Source organism: Anabas testudineus, chromosome 18, assembly GCF_900324465.2.
Source record: "Anabas testudineus chromosome 18, fAnaTes1.2, whole genome shotgun sequence".
NCBI classification, from domain to species: Eukaryota; Metazoa; Chordata; class Actinopteri; order Anabantiformes; family Anabantidae; genus Anabas; species Anabas testudineus.
In genome coordinates, this window is record NC_046627.1 from 13,265,557 (window position 1) to 13,279,164 (window position 13,608).

A 13,608-nucleotide genomic window follows, 5' to 3' on the forward strand; every position below is an offset into this window, starting at 1 on the left:
GAGGCTGTAGAGCCGCCACTCAGATCAGGTTGTTCCAGATGTTTGTTTTTTTCAACCTCAATCAGCTTATGTAATATTAAAATCGACAGATAAATAATTTAAAACCTTTTACCAAATATTAATCCGATAAGCTGTCGTTGCCGGGCAACACCTCCAGCCAATCGCCATGGAGATCTGGGTGATATTTTTGCCCGGCAACAAGTGATATCTCCTTGAGTGGATTTCCAGGAAAGTTGACCTTTGCAGGTGTGAGGCCCTGAAGAGATGTAATCATGTAAAAAGGTGTAAATACAGAGAGGATGTACATATTGAGCTTTTTATAAGAATAAAAGAGAGAAAGTATTGTTAAGGTGGAATGAGAACATGACGGATGGATGAATATACATCAATAAAGATGATTTCTTTTTTAAAAAAGCAGAGTGGTTGAATGATTTATTCTCATTAACTCACCTTATTAAAGTGATATTGTTTAAGTTTTAATAGCAGAAGCACTGTTTTGAATATTAATTATCAAAATGATGGGTATTTTCTACTTGGAAGTAATTATTCTGTATACTTGGAGTGTATCTGACTTTTAAAATATGCTCTGTATGTTATTAGTTTTATCAATTTCTGTGACAGAACGTTAGACACAACACTTCCAGAGTTAATTGCTTTGGTTGAACTACAGACCTGATGTTTTATTTTTGTATCAGCCAGATGTTTGATGACAAATTATTGCAGACACCAACTTTAGGAGCTTAATTGAAAAAAAGTCGGTAGTGTTTTGTTTTACGGGTTTTTAATTTTCTAATAATTAACATGACGAGTTCTGCAAATAAGCGATATAATACTAATACATGAGAGAATAGAAACTGTTTAGGTTTAATAAAATAATTAGTTGTAATTATGATGAAATTAGGAATAGTTTCATTAGTGCAGATATATATAATTCAGTATAGTTCATATATAGTTCCTTGACCGCCATGGACACAGGCATTATGTATAACTTGTCCCATATCTCAGGACAGAACCACCCTGAGGAAACTTGAAGGTCACTGTGACCTCACGTTTGTTCTGTTCTTGCCGACACAATATCACACATATGGTTCAACGTACACTTTGACTCAGGCTTGAACTAATTCAAATATGACTCTGGACCTGAATGTTTATAATTCAAGTTGTAGTTTAGCACTTTTTTGTTATTTTGTATGTTTTATAGCAATTTTCTCTTTTTATTTGACCAATTTAAATCGTTTCTAGGACTTTTTACGCAAAAGTGTTTCAGAAAATAGGCAGAAATAAGAGGAAATGTTTACACCAGAGTCTCTTTGAAGTCGTGGTAAATGTCGAGCACAGGTGGGAGGAAACAACAAGCAAACATCACCTTTGATCAGATGCTTTTGAGCAAGGCAGTGAGTAAAAACCCTGCTGCTCCTCAGTAGATCCGGTAAGAAGAGTGTGTGAATATACATCAGAGTGAAGCTCCCCTGAGCAAATACAAGTTAAATAAAAATTAAATAAATAAATAAAAAACCTGTGTGCATCCAGCCCGTTTGGCCCAGAAAGCAATGGGTTTGTTGCTATGGTAACAATGCCGGAGGGCAGCGATGACGGCTCCCCACAAAAAGCTGCAAACTATGTCCTGAACGGGAGGAGCAGGAAGGTTCAGGGCTGTGATGGAGGAAGTACTCAGAAGTACTAATACCACAGCGGAGTACTGCGTCGTTCTTCATTCACAATCAGATAAAGTTCTCAATATTTTTTAAACTGGAACGAGACAAAAGTGGAACTTTGAACCTGCAGCTTCCCACTCGTTTTCTGTCTCAGCTCTCACAGCAGAGACGAGCGTTTCTTTTTCAGCATGTGGGAGTCGGTAACGTTATGTAACAACTGAACAAGAATAAAACCCAGTGTCTGAGCTTCATTGATAAAAATTAATAAACGTGCTGTTAAAGCTGCTTAGAATTCAGCACATGGATTATTTTTCTTCCTTGAAACACATGAAAGTGAAAAGAGTCTGTTTTTGTGGGGTATTTTTATGGCCTCAAGGAAAAAAGGTGTAAGCTGTGAAAGAGTGGGAAGAGTTTCAGTAGCAAGGAAGGCCTGAAAATCTGAACTGAAAGATAAATATATACGGGAAGTGAGTCGATATAATGAGCAGGTGGCTGCAAAACCTGAGCTGAGCAAGTGAAATGACAGGAAGGGAAAGAGAAGGAGGGTAAAGAAAAAGAAATTCAATGAAGCAAGAGCTGGAATAAGTGATAAATAATCATGGGAGAGGTGAATAGAGAAGAAGAAGTGAGTGAAAGAGAAAAGGAAGGAAGGAAACAGAGCAAATCTCACTGAAAAGTAAAAGAAAAAAGAGGAAGACGGAGAAATCACTGGAAAGATAGATGAGAAAAGCTGCAATAAAGGATTTAAAAATAAACAAACATGAGAATGAAGAGAGAAAAAGAAAAGAGGAAGAGATAAAAATAAAAGAAATAAAATAAAAAGCAGAATAAAGCAGCTGCAATGAGGAGATAACAGAAAAGAAATGAAACCAACAAACAGCTGCAGAGGAACCTGCTCCACTCAGCGACTGCTTCACCTTCGTACCCTCACATCACCTATGTGTGTGTGTGTTTGCACAAAAACACCTCATGTATTACCCATGAGGCTTTGCAGCTTGTTGACAGCACACTAATAAGTCCCTGCAGGGCTGTAACACACAAACACACGGAGGAAAATTTCATAAGCAAATCTTGGATTTTCATTTTGTGCCTGAATTGTTTTGAAGTAAAGTTTGAATCCTGGATGACTTCAGTTGAAAACAAATAAACAAACAAACAAACAAACTGCTGATTCACTTCACCAGGCTCGTCTGTTTTTACATGTACTGCACAGGAGTGGACAAAATAACAGAAACACTCTCACAATTAGATCCTTCACAGAGCTCGATGTGTTGATTGTGGAGATATTTGTGTTATTTTCTCAGCCTCTATGCTCTCATACGTGTGTTTACTGTGTTTGTGTTTGTGAAGTGTGTCTTCACAAATACACACACACTGCTGCAGGCTGAACATTCGTAATCAATAATCGACCCTCAGTGTGGACCAGTAAAATAAAACTGGTTACACACGCCGAACATGCAGCCGTGAATGTTTGTGTGTGGGGGGAAAATAAAGACGAGTTAAAAAAGAAAAATGATCAAATTAAGTAGCAGGCAGTAAACGCCTCATGAAAACATCAGGCTGGAACTCATTAATAACTCTACGTGTGTGTGCACAGATAAATACATCAAAGGCTGTTTGGGTGTGTGTTCTGTGTCGATATGAGATGGATGAGTATAAATATGAATGAAGATCAGTGGTGACTGCAGTAACAGCACTTAATGCAGTACATGTACACATGGTTTGAGGTTTTAGAGGAAAGCTCTTCATTTGGCTCCATCTAGTGGTTTGAGTGCTGAACTGCACTAATGGAAGCTATAACTTATTGCAGTGTGACAAATATTATCAGTGAATACTCACTTTAAAGAAGTTAATGGTGCTAAATTAACTTTGCATTTGACGGAGAGACATGGGGGTGCATCATATCGGGCCGACATCTGGGAAACTAAACTATTTAAAAAGAAGAAATTATTATATTTTGTAAACCTGTCATGTAACTGAAGTTGGACCTAAGTTGCCTCTCAGCACTTGGAGTTATGATTGTGAGTTTTCTTGGAACGTAGTTCAGATCCTGGAAGTCTGCAGAGCTTCTCAAGGTCCCCTGGAATTCACTGGAATCTGTACAAACACCCCTGGAAGAAGCTCCAGTCGTTTCTTCTCACTACAAAGTCCAAAATCACTTTTGTTGTTGGACCATTGGAACAATTTCCAACATCACAGTAACTACAAAGTCCCTCTTCTCTTCTTTCTTCCTAGTGAACTCTCTTTGTTTCAGAAATCAACACAGCAGAAGCAGTGCTGTTTTAAAACATTTAATTCAACATTAAGTAACAACAGGACACAGTCTGGAGGCACAACTGTGAGTTTCTGTCGCACATTTTAGCTTCTTATTGAACTCTGAAATGCAATATTTAAAAATTTTACTGTGTTTTCTTTCAGTGTTCCTTTTCCAGGATGGAAAAAGGCTCTGAAAGAGCTTTTAGGCTGTCATGAGACAGTAGAGTTGTCTGATAAAAAGGCCTCAGGGTCTACCTATAATCATTTTCAATGATTATTAAATATATTTAATGTCGCCAGAGCTGGAACATTTTGGCATTGCACGGTAAATATGAAGCTACAGCTAGCTGTAGGCTAGCAGGTGTAGCTTAGCATGAAGAGTGGAAACGGGGAAAACTGCTAACCTGTACAAACTGCGAATGCCAATTACAGCGAACCTGTTATCATGTCAACAATGGATCAAACCTGATTTCTATAAAAGCAGCAGTTCCACAGTTCAGTTTCTGTCATTTATCCTCTTTTCTGGAAATGTTGTGATGTTCCGTATTTTTTCCAGAGGCTCAGAGGCTCAGGTGGTCTCACTGTAGTCCCAGGTCACCTGATCGTTCTGTACATCATGAAGTCGACTGTGGTGCATCGTGGGAACTTGCCGATGGAGCTCTCCTCCACTGGAGTGTAGACTTTTATCTGACGCATGTGAGTGTCTCTGCCGTTCTGATGATTGGCCAACACTGCGATCTGGATCATGAAGGTGCTGATCGGCTCGTTTGTTCGCTAAAAACCAGCAACAGATTAGGTTTTTTTTTTGTTTGTTTGCCTTTATTTGATGTTTGACAGGATGTAGGAAACAGATAATATGAGAAATATGAGAAAGAGGGTCTGAAGAAATGATCTTACCTGGTTCATGAGAGAGATGTGAATCCAACCACTGGGCTCCACCATCTCCAACTGCTGCAGAAAGTAAAGGGGAAACCGACGAGCACGTGAGCAGGAGTGAACGTCAGTAATAACACAAACAAACAATCATCCGTTTAAAAAAAACAAGGAGCTGTTACCCTGATCTCCTGCAAGTTGTGGAAGTTGTTGCCCACTCTGACTGAGATCTTACTGGGTGTGTAGCTCTCATCAGATTTATAGTCAGCATAAATACAAAGCATCTTCACCGTGGTCCTCCTCCTAAAAATGGACAACAAACACCCAACACTGTTACAGATGATTAACACAAAAAAAAACTGTAACAGACAAACTCTGGCTCAGTTACCTGAACTGTATGTTGACTAAATGAGGTTGGGATCCATCAGACTGCCAGTAGGTCTCCAGGTTGTCGTCCCTCAGCTGATCTACTCCAAAACCTAGAAAACCACAGTTACATTAACATCACACACAGCTCATCATTTTGAATATACACAGCAGACTGTATCTTTGGTTCGAGGCTGACCAGGTTTACAGGAGGAGAGCGACCACACAGCCTGGGAGCCAATCTCCCGGACCGTCCCCGTCCGCTCCAGCTGCTTAGGATCAGCTCCAGGTGGTGTTTTGCTCGGGGTGGCCATCCTCTAAACGAGGAGAAAGAAAAACACATTATAAACAAGCATTAGTTGGCTTTTAGTCGCAATTATCTCGGTTTTTTTCCCTGTTGTCGGTAACGTTACGCCAATCAATTCAATTATTTTTACCTTTTTGTATAATAACGACTTAACCTAAAGACAAATTGTAATTTAAGGACGTATCGAGTGATATTAAGTGCACATTTTCTTATTAATATCATGAGTAAACTTGACGCATTTGAAAAAGAGAAAGTCAGTGAATATCAACTGCTAGTTCGTTAAACTTAACTTAAAGGTAGATCGTTATTTTTTTTATAATAAGCTGTTATATATCTTTTCAAACATGCAAACTTGCAAGTAAACATTAAGCAATAATTTTAACGGAGTTTGGTGTGGAATTCTAGCTAGCTGCTAGCAGCTAACATTACTCTACTCCAGAGCATCTCAAAGCCACTAAAACTTAGTTTGTAATAGAGACAATAGTCAAACTTACAATAAGGGTTCGTAAATCTCCCAGATATGTGGTCAATACATCAGATGTGAGTCTGACCGACACAAATTAACGCTAAATTAAAATCAGTTTTGTTTTGCTAGCAACTTCGAATCTCCCACTTTTGTGAGTCCGGGTCGCTTCTTACTGACGTCACGAACGCCGTCGCATGCTGTGTGCGTGCCTCCCGCCATCTTTCCTGCCGGCTTCCAGGAGAGGAACACGTTGCTGGAAAAAAGAAGTTTCACTCCTAACTATTTGTTTCCAAACGTCGATTCTCGCCTGTTTTCTTCAAATCCGCAGGCCCGGAGCCTAAGAGGGGTGAGTCTCTAACTTATCGATCCGGATTCAGTCCCTCCTTGGGCTTATATTGCCATAGAAACGCTGTTCCCGAGGCGAGCAGCTGTCAAAGTGCTGGGCCTCCAGTGCTAACGTCGTATAATGCGAAGCTAGCTGTTAGCTAGCTGTTAGCACCCTCTCATGTTTGTATGTTACGGTACGGTGTGGCCTTTTAAACGGCTGATTAATGCACCCGAGACCACAGTTTAACATGGTTGATAGATTCACCTTTTGCTTTTTAGCACAGCTGCTTTTACGGCTACAAGCCCCCCGAAAATACACGTTTTCTCTTGTATCGAAAAGATGGTACTCCAAATTCCGTTTGATAGTTTCCTAATCAAATGTTTTCTTGATCACTGACAACAGCGCACATTTACCATATCCCAGTTCGACATGTCTTGGCAGTATTTAGGATTAGTTGATGAATTCGGCATATTAATGAGTCAGATCAGGAGGTTATTTGAGGACAAATCCAAATTTGATGCTGCTCGTCGCCGCCCGTCACGTCGCGTTTCAGCGGAAGAAAAACGCTATTGTTAAGAGTAACAGATTAGCTCAATGCAGCTATTTACTTTTACTCACACGTTTTTTTTGCCGCTTTGTGTTGAATGTATGTCGCATTGAGCAACGGGATGACCACCAAGGCATTTACGTTCTCTCTTTAGGTTGCAATAAAAGGCCAGGATTTTAAACGGAGTCTGGTGTGACTGCAAAACACTGCAGAACGCTAACTGGCCTGGCGTTTGCTAGCAGCTGCTTTTATCTTAATTCATATCATTAAGGCCTGAAATAAACCCCCTTTGCGTTAAAGCCAGAAAGCATTACATTTGGTTACAGTGTGGAGAACAGAGGCTGCTTTAAAGCTGAGGTAACAGATCTGTGGCAGCTCTTTGTTTTAGATGTTAAGACTGCGTTTTTGTTCAGAATTGAATGTGTTGCTTCAGCAGAGTTAACGTTGCGCTTGTGGTGACAGGTTCAAGCCTGAACACTGTCCACTATATTTAGATACATATCATTATTACAAGGCAAGTTTGCAAATAACTACACTTTATGTCTGCATCCTTTAAACTTCCCAAATCTAAAGGAGTTTTGTTTGTAGTTTCTTCTTGCTTCTGCACCATTTCCCTCTTTCTCCTCATCAGCCTTTCTCAAATTGTCTGTCTCACATGTCATGTGATTGTGTCTCTCAGCTCCACCGGTGCTAGCGCCCGTCATCCCAGCCCTCCACCATGGCGGATAAAAACACCAGGATCGCCATCGTCAACCACGACAAATGCAAACCGAAGAAATGCCGTCAGGAGTGCAAGAAGAGCTGCCCAGTCGTCCGTATGGGTGAGTGATCATTTCACTGGTGTTCCCTTCCAGACAAACTTTAACATGACTCATCTTTAACACGAAATAGTAATTTGTGCTTCTGTGTGTGTTTGCAGGGAAGCTGTGTATCGAGGTGACTCCACAGAGTAAGATTGTGTGGATCTCAGAGTCTCTGTGTATAGGCTGTGGCATCTGCATCAAGGTAATGAAACTGCAGCTTGATTTGATTTGTTGTTTTTGTTGCTGTTCGGTTTTTCTGATGGTGCTTGGTTCTTGTAGAAATGTCCGTTTGGAGCCTTGTCAATCGTCAACCTGCCCAGCAACCTGGAGAAGGAAACCACACACAGATACTGCGCCAACTCCTTCAAGCTACACCGGTACGCCACACATGAGCATTAACATACACTGATCACTGAGTTATATCATTTAGTAACAGCAGTGTCAGGTTATAAGTCAGCACTTATAGTTTAGCTACACTCCCCTGGATCAGTGAGGCCGAGCAGTGAGGTCCTTGTTTACAGCTCTCACAAGGTTTCTGTCGTCATGTGCTGTTGTTTTTCTTAGTCTACCTGTTTGATGTCTGTTACCTAGTACACCAGTGGTTTCTTTCTTCTTCAGGACTTTTAAATGGTTTTACGGGTTATGTCCAGTCTTTGTGCAGTGGCTCTGGTTGATTTTCCAGCTTCACTCAGCTTCACAAGTGCTTGTTTCGCACCATAAACAGCTCTGTGGTTTTCGTGCTGGTTACACCTCTTAACTATAAATTCAGTCTAAACAGGCAAAACCCAAATCGGTAACATAATCAATGTAAGAGGACAAACCTGTCAGTCACATGTTCCAAAACTTGTGCTCACATGAAAAAAGGGCGGGTTTAAACAGAAGGTGCTGCCTTTGTGTTTTTTATCAGATCCAGATGTAAATAAAAGCTGAAATGTTGATCTTTTGTCTTATATTCATATTTTGATGTTGAAACAAACTGACCTCACTGTTCCAATCCCTTTAGAGGTATGATGTGTAACATTGAGGTGTGTGTGTGCAGGCTGCCTATCCCCAGGCCCGGGGAGGTGCTGGGGCTGGTGGGGACCAACGGTATCGGCAAGTCAACGGCTCTGAAGATCCTGGCTGGGAAACAGAAACCCAACCTTGGGAAGTACGATGTGAGTGTTCAGGCCTCCGTCAGGATGTAAAAATACGTACACTCATGTAGCTGAGAGGTCGATTTGTTGGGGGTGATTGCTGCTGGAAGCCGCGGCTGCGCTGATGAGATAACATGAGGGTGTAGCTGCTCACAGCTGCCGTTTGTTTTCTCCCAAACCAGCCGCTGAAAGTTGTTTGATGTTTTCTCTGCTGGAGAAAGTCTAAGAACACAGATGATGGAATGTGATAGATGCAGTAAAATGTACACCTCAACCCACTGGCTTGGTGACGTATACTGACCAAAGCCCTTGTTCGAAACATAGACGTTACAAATTCATAGCAACACATTTTTTTGCTTATATCAAAATTAGTTTTGAAGCCGAGTCTTATTTAACCACAAACTACAGTAACGTGCTTCTGTGTGACAGTAACTCTGTAGTAGACAGGTAACAAGCACTAATACTGTATAAAGATCTGTTTTTTTTCCTGACCCAGAACCCTCCAGACTGGCAGGAGATCCTGACGTACTTCAGAGGATCTGAGCTGCAGAACTATTTCACCAAAATCCTGGAGGACGACCTGCGGGCCATCGTCAAACCGCAGTACGTCGACCAGATTCCAAAGACGGTCAAGGTAGGTAGATAGGTGTTCTTTTTTTAATGTGGCGCTCTGACAGCTGCACATCCAGCTGTTGGTTGACAATCAGTGGCAGCTGTTACTGTGTGATCATTAGGATTGTGCGTAATTCATTGTTTCTGCCTTTAGGGTTCAGTAGGGGCCATTCTGAGTAGGAAAGACGACACAGACACACAGGACATCGTCTGTGATCAGCTAGGTAAAACACACACACACACACACACACACACAACTTACCCTCAACTCCTGTCGTGCAACCCAAAGTTTGACAAAAAACAAACGCAACACAGAACAGAATAGTTTGTCATTAACTTGATTGTGATTGGCTGTTTTTTCTGCTGTTGCCGGGCAGATCTGACTCACCTGCGAGAGAGGAACGTGGAGGATTTGTCCGGAGGAGAGCTGCAGAGGTTCGCGTGTGCCGTCGTCTGCATCCAGAAGGCCGACATGTGAGGAAGCGCAGACGCAGCTCCACGTTTTTTAATTTACTATTTGACCTCAGACTGACGGCTGTGTTTACTGTCTCTACTGTGTCTCTACTGCAGTTTTATGTTTGACGAACCGTCCAGTTACCTGGATGTTAAACAGAGGCTGAAGGCTGCCATCACCATCCGCTCACTCATCACCCCGGACAGGTAAATGTCAACCTGTTGTGTAACTGCGGACGCTGTTGATCATTTTTTTACTGTGTTGTGACCGTGTGTTTGTTTTATTGCAGATACATCATCGTGGTGGAGCACGACCTGAGTGTGTTGGACTACCTGTCTGACTTTATCTGCTGTCTGTACGGAGTCCCCAGCGCCTACGGAGTCGTCACCATGCCCTTCAGCGTCAGAGAGGGTAAAACCAGACGCCTTAATATCACATTGTACTTTACCCGACAGTTTATATGGTTCATTATCAGTATATGTGATTTAATGTTTAGTTTTCATACAATATAAACACAAGTATTAGTAATACGAGAGTGAAAATTAGAATTAAAGTCTTATTAACATTAAATCTGTGAAGGTGGTGTCAAACCAAAGATAGTTTGTGGAAGAAGATGGTTCACTCTGCACTACCTGCCCACAACCTTCTGTGGATTTAGTGTTTCTGTTGTTCCAGAAACATCTAGCAGAGTGATACAGCTTCGCTCTACAGGATCTGGTCATTTTCAGATTCATCGGTTACTTGACACAAACTGATCTCCCAAAGTATTGAACAATTTCTGTGAACACAAACATTTATGAGCACATTAGATAAAATTATTTGTGCTGTATTCCTTATTTTGTCTTGTACCTGGTCCTGGCTTCGATTTAAAAAAAAAAAATAAAAAAAAAAAAAATAAATACAAGGTCATAATAAATCCAGTAAAGTAAAATCTAAAAAAGTAGCTTAATTTATACAAACAAGATATTTTTGCAGTTTCCAGTTGTAAAAGTTGTTGGTGTCGACTTTCAAGTCATGATAACTTCTGGGAAAGTTCCTCAGAGCTCTCGTATCTGATTTGTTGGAGTCAGTCGTAACTTACTTTAATTCCTCGTCTTGGTGTTTTTACAGGTATCAACATCTTCCTGGACGGTTACGTTCCCACGGAGAATCTCAGGTTTCGTGAGACCTCGCTGGTCTTCAAAGTGGCTGAGACGGCCAATGAGGAGGAGGTGAAGAGGCTCAGACACTACCAGGTCTGTCCCCGCTGATCGTTTTCACTCACTCCTGCTTTTTCTTAAGTAAAAGACTTAAAGGAATAATAGAAAATCTTTATGCTTCAGTCAGGTTCAGTCATCAGAAAGATGAGGTTTTGATTCATAATAAAGCGATAATAGAGCGTCCAGTGTTTTAATTCATCAGAATAAATGTGAAGATTGATAGTTTGTGAAGTGTGAAGACGTTTGAGGTCTGAGCTGTTTGTCGTCGTTCAGTATCCAGACATGGAGAAGACGATGGGGGAGTTCACGCTGGGGATCAAGGGAGGAGAGTTTACAGACTCTGAGATCATGGTGATGCTCGGGGAGAACGGTAAGCTGAGTGAACGAGAACGGACACACTCGGTTTGAATTTGTTGATGTGTTCTCTTTAAAATTAAAACATGTGTTTGTTTGTCTGCAGGCACAGGGAAGACGACCTTCATCAGGATGTTGGCTGGAGGACTCAAACCTGACGCAGGAGGTGAGTCACAAGTTGTAAAAGTAAGGTGTCCAACATGTCTTCGCATGGACACACATTGACCCGTCTCTCTCTCTCAGGTGAGGTTCCCATCCTGAACGTCAGCTACAAGCCTCAAACCATCAGCCCAAAGTTTAAGGTGAGTCGAGTCTGTTTTGTCAGCAGAGCCCCGTTTGTTCTCTTCTACACTCTGAACCTGTTTTTATTTTACAAACGTGTGTCGATGTTCGTTTGTGCAGGGCAGCGTCAGAGCTCTGCTGCACGAGAAGATCAGAGACGCCTACACCCACCCGCAGTTCATCACAGACGTCATGAAGCCGATGCAGATCGAGAGCATCATAGACCAGGACGTAAGAAACACACACTTTATGTCCCTAAACATAAAACAACTTGGTCTCGGGACTCAGTCTTTATTCCATTGGTCTCATGGTCACAGTCAGGTAACCTACCTGGCAGAAAGAAAGAAAAGCGACAACAGAAGACGTGTGTATTAGTTTTGTTCAGTTCTTCTTCTCTACACAGTTTTCAAAGTAGTGACAGAATTTGTGTCTGGATTAGGGCCCCCTTCTGGACACACGAGAACCTGCGCTTGTGCTTAGGGCACTTGAAAAGATTTTAGACTACACATTTACGTATGAAGAAGCCCAAACTCAGAACCAGAGCTGGATATGAGATATGAGGGTTCTCTTGCAGGAAAACTAGTTCCAGAGCCAAGAAAGGCTTTTGCATCAGGGGCTGGACCAGCTGGCTCACCACCTTCTCCTCCTTCTCTCCATGTAGGTGCAAAACCTGTCTGGTGGTGAGCTGCAGAGAGTCGCTCTCACTCTGTGTTTGGGGAAACCGGCTGATGTTTATCTCATCGACGAACCTTCAGCCTACCTGGACTCCGAGCAGCGATTGATGGCTGCCAGAGTCATCAAGAGGTCAGACGGTACTTTATTATGTATTTATGTATTATTTCCTTCCTCCTTTTATTCTGCTCATCACGTCATGCGTGTGTCTGTGTTTGCAGGTACATCCTCCACGCGAAGAAGACAGCATTCGTGGTGGAGCACGACTTTATCATGGCGACCTACCTGGCCGACAGAGTCATCGTGTTCGACGGTATTCCCTCCAAGAACACATCAGCTAACACGTAAGCCGCTTTTTTTTTTTTTTTTTAAATAAACACACTTCGCACTGCGTCGACTCTAAGGTGCCCACATTTATTTTCTATCTTCAGTCCTCAGAGTCTGTTAGCGGGGATGAACCGCTTCCTGTCGCTGCTGGAAATCACGTTCAGAAGAGACCCGAACAACTTCAGGCCGCGCATCAACAAGCTCAACTCCATCAAGGTATCTTTGTTGGTTCCTGTGAACGTATCCGTTAAGAACGTTACTAACTCCTTGTTATGGAACCTATGTTGTGTTTGAACGCTCGCTGACCTTCGACCTCTGTCTCGTTTGTCCCAGGACACTGAACAAAAGAAGAGCGGGAACTATTTCTTCCTGGACGACTAAGACGCCTTCCTGTGACGCTGCGTTCAGGAGCGTTTACCAACAAGTACAACCGTGCTGCGTTCAACAAAGCAGCAGCGATGTTTAAAGTCATAAACAAAATATAAGTCATCGGCCTTTATGTACCAGGCTGCATTCAATAGCCAGCAATGTTGTTTAAAAACGTTTCAAAGTATAAAGTGCATTGCATTCTGTGTCCGTCAGCCTGAACACGCTGGGCTGCATTCACAAGTTGTGGAACATTCAGCAGCATATTTTAACATTCATGCATTTACAACAACTGATGAATAAACTGATCCTACCTGATCCCAGAACAGCTTCTCACTTCTTCAGTCTCTAAATGCCTGTGCTGCATTCAGGGACACAGGTACAGTTGAACTGTTTTACATTCTGTTTTTCACTGTTGAGTTAAGACTGAATGTTGTTAACTGTTACTACAGCTACTTACTGTAATACTATAGTAACACTACTACAACAGTGTATGACTGCAGTACCTAATAGAGAGTGACTACTGCTACAGTAACTGCACCACCTTTTACTTTGACTGTACTACAGTTACACCACTACTCTTACTGCACTGAATACTAAAACAA

The 13,608-nt window shown here is 41.8% G+C and overlaps 2 protein-coding genes across 2 annotated transcripts; one reads left to right on the forward strand and one right to left on the reverse strand.

Annotated features, from left to right (window-relative positions):
* Positions 1–3,932: 3,932 nt before the first annotated feature.
* Positions 3,933–6,092, reverse strand: anapc10 (anaphase promoting complex subunit 10). The gene is made up of 6 exons (XM_026344460.1): positions 5,952–6,092; positions 5,350–5,467; positions 5,173–5,263; positions 4,967–5,087; positions 4,809–4,862; positions 3,933–4,685 (listed from the first exon to the last, which is right to left on the reverse strand). The coding sequence occupies exons 2-6, from the start codon at positions 5,462–5,464 to the stop codon at positions 4,506–4,508; spliced, it is 561 nt and encodes a 186-aa protein (XP_026200245.1). The 5' UTR covers positions 5,465–5,467; positions 5,952–6,092; the 3' UTR covers positions 3,933–4,505.
* Positions 6,093–6,113: 21 nt separating this feature from the next.
* Positions 6,114–13,329, forward strand: abce1 (ATP-binding cassette, sub-family E (OABP), member 1). Its single transcript, XM_026344459.1, has 19 exons — positions 6,114–6,269; positions 7,478–7,619; positions 7,718–7,803; positions 7,881–7,978; positions 8,641–8,758; positions 9,234–9,371; positions 9,504–9,573; positions 9,727–9,823; positions 9,920–10,009; positions 10,093–10,214; positions 10,914–11,038; positions 11,276–11,372; positions 11,463–11,522; positions 11,600–11,658; positions 11,759–11,869; positions 12,300–12,442; positions 12,532–12,654; positions 12,742–12,853; positions 12,971–13,329. Exons 2-19 carry the CDS (start codon positions 7,517–7,519, stop codon positions 13,016–13,018), a joined length of 1,800 nt encoding a protein of 599 aa, XP_026200244.1. The 5' UTR covers positions 6,114–6,269; positions 7,478–7,516; the 3' UTR covers positions 13,019–13,329.
* The last annotated feature ends 279 nt before the right edge of the window (positions 13,330–13,608 follow it).

Coding starts and splice junctions, on each gene's coding strand:
- abce1 (XM_026344459.1), top strand. CDS start 7,517: ATGGCGGATAAAAACACCAGGATCGCCATCGTCAACCACGACAAATGC. Junction 9,372..9,503: donor AGATTCCAAAGACGGTCAAG/GTAGGTAGATAG, acceptor TTCTGCCTTTAG/GGTTCAGTAGGGGCCATTCT. Junction 10,215..10,913: donor GCCCTTCAGCGTCAGAGAGG/GTAAAACCAGAC, acceptor GTGTTTTTACAG/GTATCAACATCTTCCTGGAC.
- anapc10 (XM_026344460.1), bottom strand. CDS start 5,464: ATGGCCACCCCGAGCAAAACACCACCTGGAGCTGATCCTAAGCAGCTG. Junction 5,264..5,349: donor GCTCTCCTCCTGTAAACCTG/GTCAGCCTCGAA, acceptor GTGGTTTTCTAG/GTTTTGGAGTAGATCAGCTG. Junction 4,863..4,966: donor ACAACTTGCAGGAGATCAGG/GTAACAGCTCCT, acceptor TACTTTCTGCAG/CAGTTGGAGATGGTGGAGCC.